Source organism: Carettochelys insculpta, chromosome 3 (genome assembly GCF_033958435.1).
Source record: "Carettochelys insculpta isolate YL-2023 chromosome 3, ASM3395843v1, whole genome shotgun sequence".
NCBI classification, from domain to species: Eukaryota; Metazoa; Chordata; order Testudines; family Carettochelyidae; genus Carettochelys; species Carettochelys insculpta.
The window spans coordinates 55586534-55608661 of NC_134139.1; the positions used below are offsets into that span (position 1 = coordinate 55586534).

The 22128-nt window shown below is 44.5% G+C and overlaps 1 protein-coding gene across 1 annotated transcript in view; it reads right to left on the reverse strand.

Annotated features, from left to right (window-relative positions):
* DNAH14 (dynein axonemal heavy chain 14) overlaps positions 1-22128 on the reverse strand; it is a gene marked incomplete at its 5' end in the record, with an annotated part of 447359 nt that overhangs the window by 284216 nt on the left and 141015 nt on the right. The window contains 3 exons of the mRNA XM_074988409.1: positions 3481-3549; positions 9635-9780; positions 10386-10439. Coding sequence (XP_074844510.1) covers positions 3481-3549; positions 9635-9780; positions 10386-10439 — 269 coding nt within the window. The remainder of the gene's footprint in view (positions 1-3480; positions 3550-9634; positions 9781-10385; positions 10440-22128) is intronic.

Here is a 22128-nt window from a genome sequence, read left to right on the forward strand (position 1 = left end):
TACATGGAAGTTTCAAATTTTTGTTGCAGAATTTAAGGTGCAGAATTCCTCAAGAAGTGTAATAAGAAACTGTATCCCATGCAAAGTCCATCTATTTCCCGGCTTTCACTATCATGTATCCTTGAAAAGGGAAACTACAAGCCAAAAGACTTAGACATCTGCTGACATTCTAGAGAATGTGCTCAAGCTGCTTGAAAGGCTTTGGGAAAATGGCATTAAGTTTTCAGAGCCTGGGCAACTGGGGCATTAGGCTCCCCGCTGACAAATGGTATGCCAGACCTGCAGACTGCACCTGGAGTGTATTCCCAAAGTCACAACAGGGACTAAACTCCATCCAGCTCCACCAAGCTAAAGACAAACTGGATTCAACACTTGGGTTCTCTCACAGAAGTCAGCCAAGTGTCCTACAGTGGGAATTCAGCCAGATTTGTGACATTACCCTGGAGAAAATCACCAAACCAGCAGTGAGGTATATAACTTGAGACAAAATGAGACAATAAGATCTGAGAAGTACAGAGAAAAAGGCTGAAATGGAGGATAAATAGCTCAGATTTGAGGTGTTAAATAACTTGAACTCAGCACAGTAAACCTTTAAGATAGTAATAGGCATCCTTCAGTCTGCATAGACTATGGATCGTGCCCTTCATGGTTTCAATTGAGGACTTCATTTACAGCATCTACTGTGACTATGAAGACCCACACAAGAGTGACAGTCCTTGCTGCATCTCTTGCAGATGTAGTGGGTGTCTGGCAAGTCCTTAGTGTGCTTTCTGTGTGCTCGCTTCTCCTCTGCTAGCTGTCTGACCCTCATCTCGCCCTTCTGAAGGCCCTTGTGTAACCCCTGCCTCCATCTGCTGCGGTCGTCTGCTAGTTCTTCCCAGTTGTCCAGCTCGATGTCTACATCTCTGAGGTCTCTCTTGCAGACATCTTTGTAGCGCAACTGGGGGCATCCGGGAGGTCTTTTGCCAGAGGCTAGCTCACCATACAGGATGTCTTTTGGAATCCTTCCATCATTCATCCTGTGGACGTGGCCAAGCCAGCGGAGCCGACGGTGCCTGAGGAGGGTGTGCATGGTTGGGATTCCAGCTTGCTCGAGGACGGCGGTGTTGGTCACTCTGTCCTTCCATGATATTCCAAGGATGCGCCTGAGGCAGAGCAAGTGGAAGACGTTCAGCTTCTTTTCCTGGCGGGCATACAGGGTCCAAGTGTCGCTGACATAAAGGAGGGTGCTGAGGATGAAGGCTCTGTAGACTTACATTTTGGTGTGAGTGTACAGCTTGTTGTTATTCCACACTCTCTTGCTGAGTTGTGGCTGCTTTTCCAATCCTCCTATTTAGCTCAGTCTCCAATGACAGGGTGTCAGTGATGGTGGACCCGAGGTAAACGAACTCGTGGACAACCTCTAACATATAGTTGTCAATGCTGATTGATGGGGATTCAGCAACATCCTGACCGAGTACGTTTGTCTTCTTTAGGCTGACGGTAAGCCCAAAGTCCTTGCATGCTTTGGAGAACTGATCCAGCAGTTTTTGAAGCTTGTCTTCTGTGTGAGACACTACAGCAGCATTGTCTGCGAACAGCATGTCTCTGATGAGGACTTCCCGCACCTTAGACTTAGCTTTCAGCCTTGCAAGATTAAACAGCTTCCCATCAGATCTTGTGTGCAGCAAGATGCCCTCTGTTGAAGATCCAAAGGCATGCTTCAGGAGGAGTGCGAAGAAGATCCCGAACAACGTCGGAGCAAGCACGCATCCTTGTTTGACGCCGCTCCTGATTCTGAAAGCATCCGATAATGCACCGTCATATTGGATGGTTCCTCTCATGTCTTCGTGGAACGACTGGATCATCTTGAGTAACCAGCAATCCAATTGCAGGTCTTGGATTACTGTGGCTGCCACCCCTGACAGCAGCAGGAAACCACTCCTGTCAGGCTTGGCAGCTGCGAGTCAGGCTGCCATCCCTGCTGGAAGCAGGGAAACCACTCCTGTCAGGGGTGGCAGCCTTGCTCTTGTCACCCCTGACAGGAGCAGTTTCCTGCTCTTGTCAGGAGCAGCAGCTACTGCTGTCAAGGAAAGCAGCTGCGAGTCAGGCTGCCGTCCCTGACAGAAGCAGGGGAAAAAAAACGTTCCTGTCAGGGATGGCAGCCTGACTCAGGGCTGCCACCCCCAACAGAAACCCTAGATTCTGGCTCCTCTCTGCTTGCAGAACTGGGAAACTGAGCAGGGCAGCAGCCCTGGTTAGTTTCCTTGCTCTAAGGAGCAGAGGGGAGCTGGGAGCCAGGCTGCTGCCAGCTTCCCAGATCCCTGCCACTTGCTGGACCTGGGAAACTGACCAGCTGACCAACTCAGTTTCCCAGGTCCCGCAAGAGGCAAGCGGTGGGGGAGATGGGAACCTGGTTGCCCCTTGGTCCCTGGCTCCCTGCCACTCTGGGAGCCAGGAAATAGACCAGTCCTGCTGGGCTGGTCAGTTTCCCAGCCCCTACAAATCCAGGGGAGCTGGGAACCAGGCTGCAGCTTGCATCCCATCTGCCCTCGACTTACACAAAAATTCAAGTTACATGGGGGGTTGCAGAAACGCAACCCCCACATAACTCTAGGGTTTACTGTATAAAGGGGTTTAAACATGAACGTATCAATAATGGTGAGTAAAAAGGATAATTCTGGCAGCAACATCTGAAATTGATTGAAGAGATGCAACTGGACAAGCAGGGGAGGTCATGGAGTAAACAAGGGTACGTCTATCTGTATTTTTTATCAACGTCCAGTTCTTATGGTCTAGGTATAGTCAAAATTCAGACTCCAGAGAAAATAATAAGAATAGGAACAATTATGACAATAATTGCATAAAAATGCCACGTTTCATTCAAAAGCAACTGGTGGTGCAGATTTGGCCCAGAGTCTACCTATTGACTACCCCAGGCATCACTTGCAGAGACAAGGAATTGCCAAAGGTTTAAGGATGAAGAACACACACAGTTTCACGGATTTTATTAGAAGAAGAATCATATAACCTACTAACAGCCTGATAAGAGGAGACAGGCAGAAGACGTATATGCTATTCTATAGTTATAAGCCCATTTGATAGGGAATAAGTAATAACTGTTGTCACTAGGAAGAGGGAAATGGGGGAGCAAGAATGATCAATTTGTGACACAGAAGATACAGAAAATATTTTGTGAAAGAGGAAAAATGTGGTGCACTAGTTTATTAGGGAAAATAATTTATGTTCAAAAGCAACATACAGAGCCTTAAGGGGCAGATGATGAACACACTAGGAAAAAAAGTTTCATCATTCCTTTTGGGTCCTGGAATAAATTATAGAAGAAAGAGAGTAACTCTTTAGTTAATAAATAAACAAATATGCTAACTGATCTAGAACATAAACTGATGGCAAAAAAGCAGCCAACTGCTTAATCAATATGAGGCACAAAAGCTCATGCTGCAGCATTCTCAAACAAGTAAAGCGTTTATTGTCACTTACCCAGGATTCATAGTAATAAAGATTCCACAGGATGTATTGATACGGATTTCTTTTCCTTCCAGCACAAATCTGTTACAAAGCAAATTATGAATCATTTACCAAAAAAAAGGGGAAAAAAGAAAAGTTATTTCTAAAAACTTAAATAATTAATTTAAATAATAATAATAATGTAATATGTGGATAATGTAATGTGTGGTAACATGAATATTAAAAAGATAAAGAGCCTTAAAATGCATAGAAACTAAGCAAAATTATGAGGATGACAAAAATTATGAGAATGACAAAAAAGATAACTGACTCTGCAACAAGCCTGGAACAAAGGACAAAGCCCAATAAATAGACTTTCACAGAGAATCTCTGTTAGGGTAAAAATCCTTCATTGCAGGGCAGGAAAGGCCAGCGCATCTATTACTGCAGTCTATGACCCATAGCAGGGAACAGCAATCTTTCCACGGCAGAGTGCCGAAATCTAATCTTTTGACCCTTTATGTAGGGTCCAATGCTAACGGCACTTTTTAAAGTAACTGATAGTCCAACTTACAACAGCATCATTAATAAATAAATTAAAGGTGCAGAGTTTGCCATTTAGGTGGTGAATGGTAGCATTAGCTGGTCTTTTATTAACCCGCAGGCAGGGTGGAGGAGGGCTGAGCTCCTGCTTCATGTGCCAATAAAAATCATCTTGTGTGACACTCTTGGTACCCATGCCAGGGGTTGCAGACCCCGCCCTATAGCATGTAGATTCAACTTTCATAAATATTACTATGAGTGACAGAGAGATAGCCGTGTTAGTCTGTATTCTATCAAAACAAAAAAAGCAGTCATGTAGCACTTAAAAGACTAACAAAATAATTTATTAGGTGATGAGCTTTTGTGGGACAGACCCACTTCTTCCAATCATAGCCTTTCCAGAACAGACTCAATATATAAAGCACAGAGGTTCAAAAATTGTTATCAAGGCTGACAAAACAGAAAATTTTTTATCAAGGTTGGCAAATCAGAAAAGCAGAGGGACGGGTTGTGGGAGTTAAGAGATAAAAACATCAAAGTATGTAGAAGAGTCCTTGTAATGGGTCAGGCAGTAGCTTTCCCTGTTCAAACTACATGTTAATGTGTCAAATTTGAATATGACTGTTAGTTCTGAGCATTCCCTCTGTAGATGGCTGTTAAACTCCCTTTTCAGTAGAACACAGATTCTCAGGTCTTTAACAGAATGGCCCACTCCATTAAAGTGCTGGCTGACAGGTTTGTGTATTTGAAGATTTTAGATGCCTGTTTTATGCCCATTCATTCCTTGACAAAGAGTGTTTGCAGTCTGTCCTATATACATGTTGTGTGGGCATTGTTGGCACATGATGGCATATATGATGTTAGTTGAGGAATAGGAGAATGTGCCTGTGATTCTGTCATTAATGTGGTTAGGTTCAGCGATGGCATCTCCAGAATATATATGTGGACAACGTTGGTAACGGGGCTTGTTGCAAGTAAAAGTTCCAGGATTAGTATTATTGTGGTATAGCCTGTGGTTGTGAGTAAGAATCCTTCTGAGGTTCAGCGATTGTCTATAGGAAAGAACAGTCTGTCACCTAGGGCCTTCTGGAGTGCGGCATCATGATTTAGGAGAGGTTGTAGGTCTTTAATGATGCATTGCAGTGGTTTGAGTTGGGGGCTGTAGGTAGTGACAGATGGTATTCTGTTATTGGCTTTTTTGGGCCTATCTTGGAGTAGTTGGTTTCTGGGTATTTGTCTGGCCCTACTGATTTTTTTTTTTTTGCTTTTCCTGGTGGGTAATTCTGGTTTATGAATATTTGGTGGAGATCTTGTAGTTTTTGGTCTCTGTCAGTTGGATCAGAGCAGATGCGATAATACCTCAGGGCTTGACTGTAAATGATGGATCATACCATGCATGCAGGATGGAAGCTAGAAACATGTAGGTAAGTGTAGCGGTGTGTGGGTTTCCAGCAGAGAATGGTATTGATCAGGCCATCAGTGATATGTGCAGTAGTGCCCAGGAAATGTCTCTCTCGTGTGGAGCGGTCAAGGCATGAGTTCATGTTGGGGTGCAGATTGTTAAAGTCTCTGCGGAATTCTTCCAGAGTCTCTTTATCATGGGTCTAAATGATAAAGATGTCATCTATGTATCATAAGTAAAGGAGGGGTAATAGGAGATGAGAGCTGAGGAATTGTTCTAAGTCAGCCATAAATATATTAGCATATTTTGCGGCCATGCAGGTGCCCATAGCAGTGCCACTAATCTGGAGGTATAAATTGTCCCCAAATCTGAAATAAGTGTGGGTGAGAAGCGTCACAGAGGTCAGACACCAGATTAGCTGTGGTAATATCAGGGATGGTATTCCTGATCGCTCGTAGTCTACCTTCATGTGGAATATTAGTGTGGAAAGCCTCTGCGTCCATGCTGGTAAATATGGTGTTGTCAGGAAGTTTTCCAAAGTTTTGTAATTTCCTCAGCATGTCAGCGGTATCTTGGAGATAGCTTGGAGTGTTGTTGGCGTAGGGTTTGAGGAGGGAGTCTACATAACTGGACAGCTGGTAGTAAGGGTGCCAATACCCGGAATGATAGGATGTTGGAGGTTTCCAGATTTGTGGATTTTAGGAAGTAAACAGAATAATCCATTTATTGGGACTCAGATGGTGTGTCTGAGTGAATAAGGTCCCAAGTTAGAAGCAGGCAGTTCCTTAAGTAGATGGCATAGTTTCTTTTGGAATTCCAAAGCGGGGTCAGAGGAGTAAGGTTTGTAAAATATGGTGTTGGAGAGTTGTCTGACTGCCTCCTGTTCATAGTCTGATTTAGTCATGACAACAATAGCACCCCCCTTTGTCAGCTGGTTAGATTATAATGTCCAGGTTATTTTTGAGACTCTGGACAGCATAGTGTTCTGCATAGTTGAGACTGTCTCATTTGGTATTGTTTGCATGTATTATTAGTCTGTGCACTGTTGCGGAAGCACTGAATGTAGAAATCCAGACTTTCATTATGGCTGTCAGGGAGAGACCACAAAGCTCTTCTTTTGGTGTTGGTAGTGGAGGTCAAACGAGTCAGACCGATGTTCATAGGTGTGTTGGAAGAAGGACTACAACCTATCCTAAATCATGATGCCACACTCCAGAAGGCCCTAGGTGACAGGCCTGTTCTTTCCCACAGACAACCACTCAACCTTGCAAGGATTCTCACTAGCAACCACAGGCTATACCACAATAATACTAATCCTGGAACTTTTCCTTGCAACAAGCCCCGTTGCCAACTTTGTCCACATATCTATTCTGGAGATACCATCACTTTAACCCCCACCTCCCGCATCCACCCTCCTCCAGCCCTCTGCTCTTCTCATTTGCCAACCTTGATAACAATTTTTGGACCTCTGTATTTTATATATTGAGTCTATTCTAGTAAGGCTATGATCTGAAGAAATGGGTCTGTCCCAGGAAAGCTCATCACCTACTCAATTATTTTGTTAGTCTTTAAAGTGCTACGTGACTGCTTTTCTGTTTTGATAATATACCAGGAGTATTCTGGTCAGTGGCTTTATGCAATCAAGGGCCTGGTAACCATGGTCACTGTAGGCTCTCTCCCCAGTCTTTGGCTCTGCCTGTACTTTACCCCTGCTCTGCCTCAGGTTCTGGTCCCCACCCCCGATCTCTCTCCTCTCTTCTCTCTCCTCCTTACCCACCCCCTTGCAGCCAAGTCTTTGAACCCAAAGGAAGCAAATAACATTTGAAAACAAAGTCATCTGCAATTTCTTTCTAAAGAAAATTGAGCATGTTTTCCATTGCATGCCAGACGGCAAAGGATGGACATGCAAAAGGTACCTAATTAAAAGCATTGCACTTAGGAATAAAAAGTGCCAGTCATAGGCTTTCCGATATACCCTGAATTTGTCAGAGATTTATCTGTAAAAACTTTGTAGTAAAGGGCAAGTCAGCTGTTCTGCTGAATACAATGTTAAATACTATGGAATACATGACGCAGCTCTTCTGGTTTTTAATTTTCTTTATCAGTATTTTGAAGCTAATTTTACATCTAATTATTCTTAAATCTTCATTAAGGAACCATTCCAGATTACTACATATTTAACTTGCTGAAATAGAGGTTTAGTGTGTTCATAACAATGTCCACTGCTTTTAGAAAAAAGAAACGGCTAATTTATTTTGTATGAGCTCCACAACAATAGAAATGTTTATGAAATTTCATCAACTGTAAAAAAAATGTCTGCAAATATTTTAGCGGTAACAGAAAGATTTTTACATCTGACTTGGAATGATTTTGCTGGAGGAGTCTCTTAAAAACTAACACATCAAATAGTCAGCAGAAACAGGGATACTATTCAGTTCTTTGGAAGAAAAGGGGTGTTGTCCCTTTTTGGGATTCTCTTCAATGAGCGCAGAGATGAAGGGAGAAAGATATTAGGCCTGGGCAGAAAGGACAGGAAGACTTTGAAAATATTTTGTTCTGTAGTAATTCAAATTAAAATGTGTATTTTAAATAAGTGTGGTCTTTTGAAGAATTTATTTAAAAACTATGTCTGAAGAGCAAATCATTTAAGCCTGAAAATGAATACTCTATGCATCTAAAACCTATGCAGAGATTTTTTTAGGAGATGTGATTTTATAATCTTCAGCAACAAACTAATGAAATATTTTTACAGTAAATTTTAAACTAAGGCCCCACAGAGCAACATGTTCTAAGTAAATATTACAGTAATGAACAATTTTTGGCAATAAATTCAGAAAGTTAGGGCTGGTCTATACTGGCAAGATTCTGTGCTGAAACTTTCTAGCTCAGAGATATGAAAAAACCACCTCCCCGCCACCCACCTCAGACACAGCAAATTTCTGGGCTCCTTTTGGCTGTTGTGATGGATGGCAGGGCTACCCCTCTTTCCTAGACATCCCAGTATTCAGTTAGTGGTAGGTAACCAGAAGTTATTGCAGGCCCCCACCTTCTGCACTCAAAGGTTATGTCTACACTATAGCACTCTTCTGAAAGAAGATATTCCAGAAGGGATCCTCTGGAAGATAGTCTTTCAAAAGAGTACACCGACACACAAAAAGTGGATCGAAAGATCGAGCTGCTCTTTTGAAAAGGGGGCCCCACAGTCCTGGCGGCTCTTTTGAAAGAATGGAGTAGAAATGCCACGGACTGGGTTACATGGCTGGCAAGCCCTTCTGGCAGCCCCGTCCATGCGTTCTCTTGAAGGGTCCCTTACAAATATCCCCTCCCTACACGTGCTGCTGAGGCCTGCCAAGCTGATCGCAGCAGAGTAGACCTGGTGTATGGACCAGAAGCCCATTACAGAGGCAAATGGATCCCCAGCAGCTCCCTGGCTTGGACCACCTCATCGATGCCATGGTCAGCCTGCTGGCCATGGTAGTTGTGGCTGCCCTTCATCTCCTCTGGCAGGCAACACCACCCCCCTCCCGCCAGGGTCGTGCAAGCTTTCTGCCCATGGCCTTGGCTGCAGTTCTCCCCCCACCCCCGGGTGCTCCAGCACCTCCGGAGCCATCCCAGCAGCTCCCTCCTTCTTGAGGGTCCCTGAGACAGAGTCCAGGGCAGTGGGCAGGACTGGACTCTCCACCCCTTCCCCTGGAAGGTGGACCAACTGGGGCACAGCTGGCAGAGAGGGACCTGCTCCACCCCAAATTCAGATTGGCTTGTGGTGAAAATAGCTTGGTAAAGGGAGACCCTTGCCTTTCAGAAGTCCCAGGGCAACAAAAGGGGCCTCTGTGAAACTCTGAGGCCCACAAGGAGCTGCCTGGAAGCGCAGAACTCTTAAGGGGTGGTTGAAGGGTCTGTCACCTTAGATAAAGGATCAACCATTGTGTGGAACAGGAAATGAAATTCAAGCACATTTCTAGACGGAATATATAACATAATATGGAGATATGCATCTCATAGAACTGAAAAGGACCTTGAGAGGTCATTGAGTCCAGACCCCCATCCTCTTGGCAGGACCAAGCACCATCCTGACAGAATTCTTTTTTTATTCTATTTGCCCCAGACCCCTTGGATTCCTCAACAATTGAGCTCACAACTCAGGGTTTAGAATGCCAATGCTCAAGCCACTGAGCTACACGCCCCCCGCCCCCCAAAAGGCACTGTTACGTGCAAAAGAAATGAGGAAATCAAAACAGATACCTGACAACATGGCTATCTTTTGCTGCCTTGATTGTCTGAATCTGTGAAGCAATTACAGACAGAACCTCTATATCTATGCGATTGAACTCATCAAAACAACACCAGGTTCCAGACTGAACTAGTCCACAGAAGAATTTTCCCATCATCTTAAAAAAGGAAAAAACAGAAGTTTGTATTAATAGCTGGAGCTTTAGATGACTTACAATCATGATTCTTGAAAAACTAATGTTCTTTAAGCAAAGGCAGGGAGAGAAAAAAAGAGAAAAATCATTTCTTACTTAAAGGTACAGAAAACGAGACCAAAGGTGTTCTGACCCTAATCTATTCCCATTCTGGCTTCAGATCTGCACTGAGCTCCTGGGCCCTATAACTTCCTCCCTGCATATTTTTATTCTAATCATGATTTTCAAAACAAATGTATTGCTATACTTGGAGAATAGAACTAAGAGGAAAAACAAGAAATATTTTTCTTTTTGAAAGCCAAGTTATAATAGATGAAAGACTGTGTTCAGAATCAGATATTGACCAAGAATTTCTGAATTATTTAGATAAGTTCCTTACCAATTTATAACATCACTCCATTAATTAAAAACCCAAAAGAGCAAATGGCACTGGCAATCTTATGTTTATAGCTACAGTAGTAGTGGATAAGCCTTTTTTCTGTATGTCATTTGAAAGGGAATTACATTGATTTTCCTTCACGGTACTATCATGTTAAACTATTTGAGGAAAAAAATATAACATGACTTACCTGATAATCCAAACTTTCACAACAATTAAAAACAACACAGAGTTTTCCCATGGCCTAAGGGAAAGAATACTGTTTCAGAGCACGTATGAGAGACTTCTTGAAACATTAAAATAGTGTATGAATAAAGTCATCCCCATAGACATAAAAACTGTCAAAAGCATCACAAATAACAAGCACTCCTGTAGTACCTTAGGATGTATCTACACAGCAGCCTTATTTAGAAATATGCTATTCTGGAAGCACTATTCTGAAATAGCTTATTTTGAAATAACACAGCTACACACAAAATGCATTTCAAAACAGCACTAGAATAAATTGTGTAAATCTTAATGATATGATACTTAATTTCCTTTTATACATGCTTCAATGTACAGTGAAATAGTTAATATGTTGACATTTAGACAACCTATGCTCGTGGCTATGGGTGTGATTCCCAGCTTCCATATACATATTTGTACTAGCTGCCATTGAGCAAAAGTGACTATAAATAGCAATAAACAACAACAAGGAGGCTTGTGGCACATTGAAGACTAACAAATGTATTTGGGCATATACTTTCATGGGACAGACCCTACTTCATCTGATGCAATAGTCCACAGTACTTCTGGTTATTTTGATGAAACAAACCAACATGGCTACCCCTCTGAAAAAAACAGTAATGCAGTAATGTTAGGACACATGCCAGCAGCAGCGGCATGGTTCAGCTTCACCATGCACAAACTTGTTTGACATTAGTGGTTACATATGTTCATCCTGAGCTTTTTATTAGTGCAAAGTTACAATAAAATGTTAACATACTACACTGTAAATTACTTTTTAGTTATTCAAGATCAGGATAATATTCAAAGAACCTTGAGAGAGAGGATTTTCAACAAAAAGCATTTTGGAATTTTTTTAGGCTGGGCAGCTAAGCCTGGGAAGCACTCTGGGAATGGTGGGGGTTTTTTGGGGGGGGGTTAGGGTGGGGGTGTCAATTTCATACCCTTTAAGATGAGGGCAGCATTCTATTCAGTTTTATGAGACTGGCCTCATAGATTTTTCTTTCAGGAACAGCTTGACTTGAAGCTCTGTTGCCTTTCTTGTTCTGGCACAGAGCTTTTTCACAATGGGGACATATGGTACTCTACAGTGTCCCTCACCTAGGCATCATAAACACAGAGAATGACCATTGCAGATTGGTATGGACTTTCTGTTCATCTGACATCTATTCGAGTCAGGTGTGTCTGTGTATGCACGCACGTGCATGGCTGTCAGAAAGTTTTCCCTAGCAACTAGCCAGCTGGGGAAACCCATGAAGTGGCACCTATGCGCACAGCATATATATGACCCAGCACCCCTCAGTTCCTTCTTGCCAGCCACTCTGACAGCAGGGCAGGAGGGTGGGTTTCAAATACATATGAGCAACACATCTCAAAAGATGAATGGTTACAATGGAAAGTAACCATTTTTTCTTCTTTGAATGCTTGCTCATATCTATTCAAGTTAGGTGATTCCCAAGCTAAACCCAGGAGTGGGAGTCGGAGTCAACGTATGGCTGACTCCAAGACAGCAGCCCCAAAGGCTATGTCTTGTCTAGATTGCACAATGGCATGCTGAGACATGAAGGACTGCACAGAGGACCATATATGCAACATGAGATATCTCCTGGAAAGGCATATGCACCAGGAAGGCAAATGAGGATGCCTGCGCAATGTGCCCCGTCCCAGGTGGCAGGGAGACTTTCACAAGGTCATAACAGGCCTGTGTACAGGACAAGATCTAAGAGAAGATGTGCTACGATGATGCTGGGAGCCCCCTCATGCACTCAGTGATGGCATGAAGAGCTATGTGGTCTTACAGAAGGGCTTCTTCCAGTAAATATAGAAGAAAAGTGCCCATCTCACATTGAGGGAGTGCATCTGTTGCTCCCACTGGGAGCTATGAGGTTTAGGATAGAACACAGGCAGGAAAATGTCCTGAATAACTTGGAACCTGGAGACCACTTTAGCAGAAACACCTAGTGAAGGCAAAGTTGGACCTTGTCCTTATGGAACACCATGTATGAGGACTCAGCCACAAAGTTCTGGAGTTCAGATGCCCTTCTGGCAGTGGTGACGGCCACCAGAAAGGCCACTTTTCAGGTGAGGTAGAGGAGAGGGCAAGTGGCCAGCAGTTTGAAAGGAGGACACATAAGCAACCAGAGGACCAGGTTAAGATCACAGGTCAGGACCAGCCAGCAAACTGGTGGGTGAAGTCAATCTATGCCCTTCAGGAAGCATCCCACCAAGAGATGCACAAACACAGAACTCACGCCTTCCCCATGGTGGAAGACCTATATGGCTGCGAGGTGCACCTTGATGAATGAAGAATCAAGGCCCTGTTGCTTCAGAGACATAAGGTATTTTAATTCCTGTGGGACAAAGGTAGACACAGGCACAAGACTGTGCTGGGTGCACCAACAGAAGAAGCACAACCACTTACCCATAGAGGACCATTGCATGGACTGTCTGTGGCTGCTAAGGAGGACCCACAGTACCAGCTCCGAGCAAGTCTGCCCAGCAGGCGTCAACCATGAAGTGGCCACACCATGAGGTGAAGACACTGGAGGTCTGGGTGGCGGAGGCTACCATGGTTTTGCATGATAAGGGCCAGAACCAGGGCAAGTCACATGAGCAGAAGCACAGAAAGCTCCATTAGCATGGGTTACCAATGCTGGTGAACCCAGGCTGGGGCTATGAAGATTACGTCTGCCTTGTCCCTGAGAACCTTGAGAAGTACATTGTTCACAAGGGGAGATGGATAAAAGGTGTACAGCAGCCCTTGGGTCCACGGAATAAGGAATGGGTCTCACTGTGGAGCCTCAAACGAGGCCCCAGAAGGAGGAGAATGCAGGGCACTTGTTCTGGGATGCGAAGAGGTCCAGCCAAGGAAAGCCCCATTTTCAGAAAATTGAGTGGATGATCTCCATGCAGATCGATCACTTGTGGGCTGGAAACTGATGACTGAGGCAGTCGACCAGCTGGTTCTAGACCATGGGAGATAGCATGCCTCCAGGTGAATGGAGTGAGCTATGCAGAATGCCTGCGGGAATTCTGAGCAAAGCATAGAGGAGCACATCCGCCTGTTCTCCCTCTCCCCTCTGGTTGACATAATATATGATCACTGTATTGTCCATCATGAGTGCTATGCAGTGGCCATGGAGATGAGATAGACATGCCAGACAAGCAATCTGGATGGCTCGGAGCTTGCACATGTTGATGTGGAGTGATAGCTCCTCTGCTGCCCATAACGCCCAAGTAGTGAGACATCCCAGGTGAGCACTCCAGCCTAAAGCTGATGAGTCTGTGACCATTCAAATGGTGGGCGGAAAAGTCTGAAAGAGAATGCCTACAAGGATATTATGGAGACACAGCTTCCAGCAGATAATGTTGGAGACCTGGAGAGGCAGAGTCATGACCATATCAAGGCCATCCCAGCTGGGACAGTACAGCGAGGCCAACCACAACCAGAGAGGTCAGCGATGGAGCCTGGAGAATGGCACCACATGTGCAGGATGCCATGTCCCCACCAGCTGGAGATATGTGCGGACCATGGTGAGAGGAAACTTGGAGAAGGTAAGCAGGAGCTGAACAAGAGCTCAGCAGCACTGAGTGGGGAGGAATACCCTGGCTTACACGTTGTCAAGCACCATCCCAATGAACTCTATTCACTGAGTGTCATCGAGGGCTTTGCCAGGTTGAGCAGCAAGTCCAGCCTGTCCACAGCTCATCAGGTGAATGCCATCTACAACTGCACCTGATTTGCAGACTGCCCACAGAGGAGCCAGTCATCCAGGTGCAGGTGCATCTGGGCACCACAATGGTGGAGGAAGGCAGCCATGCATTTAGTAAACACCCTGGTGTTCCTGGAAAGAATGAAAAGGACAGCCATGAATTGAAGGTGCAGGTGGCCCACTGTGAGCCAGAGGTGATGGCAGTTGGATGGATGGATGGAAATGTGGACGTAAGTGTCCTTTGAGTCGAGAGCAGTGTACCAGTCCCTCAGATCCAGAGAGGGGATAATGGTGCCCAAAGATACCATGTGGAACTTATGGGACACCACAAACTTGCTGCTCTCCTGGAGGCCCAGGATGGGTCACAACCCTTCCATTTGCCTTGGGAACCAGGAAGTATTGAGTGCAGAAACCCCTGCCCCTATACTGAGGGGACACCTCCTCCACCATCCCATAGTTTAGAAGTGACAATCTCTATGAGGAGGACCTGCTCACGAGAAGGGTCCATGAAGAGGAATGGGGGAGGGAGGACTTAGAGGGGTGGAATGGGATAGTGTATCCCAAAGCAATAGTCCTGAGGACACATCACTCTGATGTGATGTCTGACCAGGCCTGGAGGAACGGATAAAGTCTGTTTAAAAAGGGTAAGGTAGGGTCCAGTGGTGCAAGTACTCTGATCATGAGTATACCATCAAAAGTAGCGCTGAAGCAGAACTCTGATTGTCCACAACCAGTCCTGTACTGTTGATGGGGAGGCTGATGGCTGGAGTAAAGGCTGTTTTGTTGATGGAAGTCTGAGTACCTGTGAGGTTGCAAGGGCCTAAACTGTTGCTGATGTTGCTGAGGCTGCAGCTTGAACGGTTTCTGCTGTGTAGCAGGTATGCGCATGCCTAAATACTTAATGATACTGTGACAGTCCTTGAGGATGAAGGTAGGTGTTGGTCTGTGGAGTGAACAACCCTCAGCATTCAAAAGGGAGATCCTGAATGGCCCATAGGACCTCTGGAGGTAGCCCTGATGGCCCCAGCCAGGCCACCCAGCACATGACGATGCTTGAGGCAATACAGCAGGTTACAGAGTCACCCACACTGATGGCCACTTGGAGGCAGGTGCAAGATACCACCTTGCCCTCCTGCATAAAGGCTGAGAACTCTTCCCTCAGATCCTCAGTGAGGACCTTTTAAAATTTGAATGCTCCAGCCCAGGAGTCATAATTTTCGTGGCTAAGGATGACTAACTGGTTAGTCACCCAAGATATAAGGCCCCCATTGAATAGACCTTTAATCCAAAGAGGCCTAGGCATCCGGTGTCTTTGGACATAGGAGCTAGGACCTCCCAGCCTTGGTGCTCTCTCGTTCACAGCATCCACCACCAACGAGCCAGGTACTGAATGGGTGGACAGGTACTCATAGCCTTTTGCTGGCACAAAGTACTAGAGTTCTACTCCACGAGCAGTCAGGGGCATAGAGGCTAGTGGCCTGACAAATAGTACAGTGAGCAGTCATGATAGTTTTGGTAAAGGGAAGGGCCACAAGATGTGATCAGACTCGGTAACTTCCTCCGCCAGAAGAGGAAGGCTGGCGGCTGGATGGCAGCAAAGCTGCTGAAGCACTCTACAGTCAGTAGATGGAGGCCCTGAGGCTGATGCACTTGCTGTGGCTTCATCTGGGGAAGAGATAGAGGATTCCAAGGAGAGCACCACTGATGCAGGGTGAAGAGGAGGAGGAGATGTCACGTCAGGAGTAGTGGGAGCCATGAGGGGGATAGCTAGCAGCAGCAGCAGGAGCTTTTGAGGTAAATGTTATGAACAGGACAACAGATGGCCATCAACAAGGCATACAGTGGACACTTTTCAAACAGCTAGAGGACATTGATTTTGCTGATGATACATCCCTCCTTTCACACCAATATGAAAACATTGAAGAAAAGGTCACAAAGCTAGACAAAACTGCCTCAATAACTAGGCTGAACACTAACAAGGGAAAGACCAAGACAATCAGTATAAACCAGTACAACACCACCACCATCCCACTCAGAGGGGATGACCTGGATGATGTGGAGCAGTTTACCTACTTGGGGAATATTATGGGCATAGATGGAGGAAAAGATAAGAATATCAATGCCAGGATAGGGAAAGCAACAACTGCATTCAAGACTCAGTCTCATACGGAGTTCACAAATAATATCTGTGAAGACGAAACTGTGGATCTTCAACACAAATGTAAAGAGTGTGCTCTTGTCTGGATGTCAGACCTGGCATACTAAAGAGTCCAAATCACAAGCTACAGACATTCATAAACAGAAGCTTGAGGTACATCCTTTACATCAAATGGCAAGGCTTCATCACAAATGAGGAGCTTTTGAGCAGAGCAGGGCAAGAATCAATGGACACTGATTTCAAGAGAAGAAAGTGGCAATGGCTATGTCATATGCTCAGAAAACCATCATCCAGCATAGTCCATTAAACTCTCACATGGAATCCACAAGGAAAACGCAAAAAAGAGGAAGATCTCAGAGAACACAGAGGTGTACTGAGACTGAAGGGAAACAACTGGGGTACTCCTGGAGCCAGCTAGAAGTTTTGTCCCAAGACAGAGTGAAATGGAAGAGACTTGTAGATGACCTATGCTCCATGTGGAGTACAAGGGTTAAGCAGTAGTCATAGTAGTATGTGACCAGGCAGACAATATGGGTACTGAGTTGGAGGCCACTGGGCAGTAGCAGAGTCCTGTTCCAGGTGTTGGGGGTCCGACATTGGAGAGCCACTGAACAAGATTGGAAAGGCCAACGACAGGCTGTTCCCAGAGCAGCTACCAAATGAGCACAGCCAATGACTGGCTTGGTGCATGTGGTCTCACAGGACTGACAAGGTGAGAGAAAGCAAGAATGGTGCAGCGGCAAAGGATGCTAAGAAATGGACCAGTGCCCAGGAGAACATCATCAAGCAGAGTAGTGCCATGATGAGACAGGAAAAGGAGAAGCTGATTGGTGTGGGTCCCTATCCCAGCACTGGGAATGAGACTGGAGCCAAGAGGTATCCTGGCATAGAGAATGGGACCATCTCCAGGAGGTAGAATGGCACTGAGAGCAAGACAGATGTTGGGATATGGATCAGTGAGGAGATCGAAACCAGTGCCAATATGGGGACCAGCACCAGGATCAGGACTGGTGCTGAGACGGAGACCTGTCTCAAGCGCAAGATCTTTGCAGGGAGTGGGAACATCAAAGAGTCGAGATCTTTGGCACCACAGAGGATGCACATTGAGAGTCTGACCCAGGAAAGTCCTGACAAGAAGACCCAGACCAGTGCAGGGAACAGGACCAAGTCCCTGAATGGAAACATGGTTGTGGCACAGCCTGTGTCAGGTGAACTTCAGAACCTGAAGACAAGCTTAAAGATGGCATTGGGACTGGAAAAGCACAGCATGCCAAAGATTCAGAATCTGAAGAGCCTGCAACCAAGGCCCTGGATAGAGAATGTGCTGTCTTCAAACAGGACAAAGAAAAAACCTGTGAAGGCATCCAGCTCGCAAATCGGAATGGCAATGCCTCCAGTGGCCATGCCAGGACTCAAGACAGGCCCAAGGAGTGGGAAATGACACCTGGACAAGTGCAGGCAGCAGAAAAGGCATACCCCTGGACACGTGTTGAGGGGCAGGAGCCTCAATGTGCACCGGAGAGCTCATATTCCCTTGAGTTCAGAGGCTGCCTGATACGTATCAGGTGTCAAAGGACCAACTGGCACTGGATCCCCTCTGAGTGAATTCAAGAGGATGGGACTCTGCACATGATGCAGGGGCATCAGGATCACAGGCCCCAGGAGATCATCTGTGATGAGTATGCTACAGTTGACAGACTCAGTGGAGGTGTGCACCAGAAAGTTGGAGAAGTGCCATGCCAGCAGTTTTGGGCGAGTGGAGCCCTTCCTGGGTGCTGAGCCCAGAGCATAAGATGGTGTGCCACACACCAAGGACAGAGGCACAGAGCTTTGCTGCAGCACTTCAAGTGCTGATTCCATGAGGAATTGACAGAGCCAAAAGTCACACTCTTTACAAGTTCAGGGCTTGAAAACCCTTCAAATACAGCACTTACTGCTTGATGAGTTTCATCCAAACAAAGGCAGGAGTCACAAGGGTCGCTCATTGGCACAGACTTTAAGCAGTCACAGCACTGCTTAAAGCCCTGGAATTACTTCATCCCTGAACCTCCTAAGAGTGAATGGTAGGACGAGAAAGAATTTCCCTACCTGATGAGCAAGGAAGACTAAATGAACCAAAAACAATGGTTTACAGCTATTTGCACAGAAAAGGCTAGAGATCTGTGATGTCGCAATAGGTACTTGACTAGAACAATCAAACAGCCACCATTAGCAGTAAGAAAGGAACTGAGGGGCACTGGGTTGGCTGGGTCATATATGGGCTTTGTATAGGTGCAACTCCAGGGGGCTCCTCAGCTGGCTAGTTGCTAGAGGAAACCGTACGACAGCCATGCATGCATGCATGCCTAACTCAAATAGATATGAACAAGCATTCAAAGAGGAATTGCACATCATTCACAATTTCAGAGAAAGGCTGGTGGTCACTATCTGGGTGACAGAAGTATAGAAAAAGGTTTATAGAATGACCAATTAATTATCAGGATGAAGGCCTGCTGGAGGTGAAGGGGTGGAGGAATAAAGGAGGCAGCTGCTCCAAGGTCTGATGATTTAAAGGAGCCCACAGCTCTCAAGCTGCCACCATCTCTACAGTGGCCACTGGAGCTCTGGGTGGCATTGAACAGCTGGCGGGAAAGGCTAGCCCAAGCCCTGCTGCTTCCACTCATGGATCCACCCCTTCCAGGGTCTCAGAGTTGCCTGTCACCTCCCTGTCCCCCCGCATATTGTCCAAGGCCTGGCAAAGTTTGTCAGCTGCCCAGTCAGGATGATAATAGAATCAACAACACTAATTAATGAAATGTAGGTAAAATAATCTTCTCTATCCTTCACACTTCTTCCATTTACATGTATCAGGTAAAAGCCTTTAATTTTTGTCCAAATACATAAACTACCTGATCTCTAGAGTTCCAGGGTGACGAGCTGACACTCTTCAATACTTTTCCTTGATACCACGTATTGGGAGATATGAACTATGAAATCATCCAAAATAATTAGCGGAGCCATAGGAAATTTAAGACCTATCATGCCAATTTGCTCATCCAAATACCTCCCAAATGACTCAGAATAAAATGAGGAAGTTAATCATTAAATAAAAAAGGGAGATGAGGCAAAACCCACACAATTGCCTCATCTCCAAATTCTTTTATATTAAATTTGTTTCCAGGATGTATAAGCTTCTGAATGTCTTGACCAGAATTCCCTATAAACTGAGCACTTTGATGATCACCCATGAGAGATTAAAATACTAACTAGTAGAGCACCCACAGCCAGCATCATGTGTTTCTGAGTTCGTGGTGCAGATCTGCACATGCCATGATGCACATGAAATTTATTCTGCATGTGGAAGGCAAAAATAGAAGGAACACTGGTGCTGACATGTTGATTTCAAAAGTAAAATCTTCACTTTCAGGAGGAAAGAAATCAAGCTCTGCTGATAGATAATCCATTTTTGACAAACAACTTCCTCCTGGAAAAAAATGATTCAAATCCAGAAAAGAGTACATCTTCAGATTCAGAAAAACGAGTTTAAGGTAAAAATCAAATTACAGGTTTCCAAAAATTTTTAAAAAATCCATACAATTAATATTTTATATCCAAATGAATTATAGGATAAAATATGTAAACTGTTCAGACAAAATCTCTCCCTATGTGGAGGAAAAGAAATTGGACAACCTAGTGAAACTTAAAAAATGGAATCGGATTATAAGAAGTTGTTTCTGTAAAAATACCTTATTATTCTGATGAGTAATCTGCATGGCAAATTGTGAAAATAAAATGGTGGGGAGAGCATTCTTTTGGAATTGTACTGTAAGACTCCCATAAAAGACAACTTTTCAGGGAGAGGTTATAGTAAAATTGGCGGGCTTAAAGAAGAGCCCAGCAGGTCAAATTTGGAAGATCCAGTTAAATCAACAGTATAAAAAGTTCTACATTGTTCTTCAAGAAGAGTTGATGCAAACTTTTGGGATATATAAGAGAATCAGCCTTCTCTTGAGGACTTGAAAAATTATATCTTATTTGAGACTGTCCTATAAAGTGGGATCCCAGTCAAATACTTCCTACTTTAGAGAGGATGATATCCTCAAATTCTAGATTCTAGAAATTATATTCCAATAAGAAAATTCCATTTCTAATCTCTCGTACACATCAGGAGAATAACAGTGCCTTAAAAACTTCAAAGTAATGAAGTAAATAAAAGTAAACTTTATCAACCACTAGCTAATTTAGATCAATATCTGTAAGGGACTGTGTGAATACAATCCCCTGGAAAAAAAACCAAAATTGAGTACAGGGTTCCATTTATGTCAAGTATCAAAAGGCCAACCTTTTTTCATTTTCTAAGATTAAAATAGTGAAAGGATTTCTAAGAGAAAAGAAATTGTTCATGGAAGTATTTCAGCCATGACAGGATTTCTAAAATATCAGAGATCCTTTCTACGCTAAACCAAAAAGAAGACACAATTTGTCTTAACTTTAAGAATAGTAATAACGTTCTGTATATTTCTGTCTTGAGTCTGAGTCCAAGTTTTAGGTTTTTCCTTCTCCAGATCCGACTTCGCTGTGGGGTGGGTATCAATCTTGCCAGTTAGACCAATCTTCCAAAAATTCACCCAACAAAATTTTAAATTCAAAGAGAGAGTTCTTAGCCATCATTAACATCAGAGATTTCAATAATGATAAAAGGAATGGGAACTGAGAATCTGTGAAGAGAGTTGTAGCATACAAAATCTGATGATATAGGCTCATGAATATTACTTCTATTATTTGTAAGTTCTAAGTCTATAATATCCTTGCCTATCCTTAATTGATAAAGATACCTGTGGGAGTTTCTTTCCCCCAGACTTCAAAGGGACAGGATGCGTGCAGAGGCTGGCATAGTGGACATTGTGCATGCACACCACCATATGCCCCAAGTGGCAAAGGTAAACCCTGGCCATAGTCAGAAGATGTATGGACACCTCTTGAATGAGGTCCACCAGAGCCTGGAATCTGTTTAGAGGCAAGAATGCCCTGATGTGGGTCAAGTCACTGTCCCAATGAATTCTATCCTTTGTACTAATACTAACATTGACTTTGTCACTGACTGGGAAACCCAACAACCGGCATGGGTCTAGAAGCATCAGATCACAACAGATCAGAGCCCATGATCTTTGAATAGCTATTCATATAGATTAGCGTAGATCTGGATGTCCCATCACCTGAGATAGGTTGCTATTTCCCCCATACATTTAGTGAACAACCTTGGGGGCCTTAGCCAACCTGAAGAAGAGGACTGAAAATTGATAGTAAGAGGAGGACTGAAAATTGATAGTGAGTGGATCCCACTGCAAAATGAAATAACCTCATGTGACTTGGAAATATCACTATGTGGAAGAACATGTTCTTCACATCAAGGGTGAGGGCAGTCGCCTAGATCCAGAGAGGTAATGATAGAAGCTATAGAGGCAATGCCAAACTTGAGTTTCCTTAAATATCTGTTGAGGTCCCTCAGGTCCAAACCGGACCACAGACCTCCCCTGGACTTTGGGATTAGGAAGCATTGGAAATAAAACCCCACGTTCTGGAACCTGGACAAAACTTTTTCCACCATGACCATCCATAACACCTCCTGAACATTCTGGATGAGAAGTGTCCCTGATGAGAGACAGGGGTAGGAGATTAGGAAGGCAGTGTGAGAAAGGAACTGGAGGGTATAACCACTGGGAAACAGTAGCCACAACCCAGTGATCTGACGTTGTAGAGGTTAAGGCCAGGAGGAAGTGGAAAAGATGGTTACTAGATGGAAGGAAGGCAGGATCCACGGCCATGTCTGGTATGTTGCTCTAAGGCACATCTTC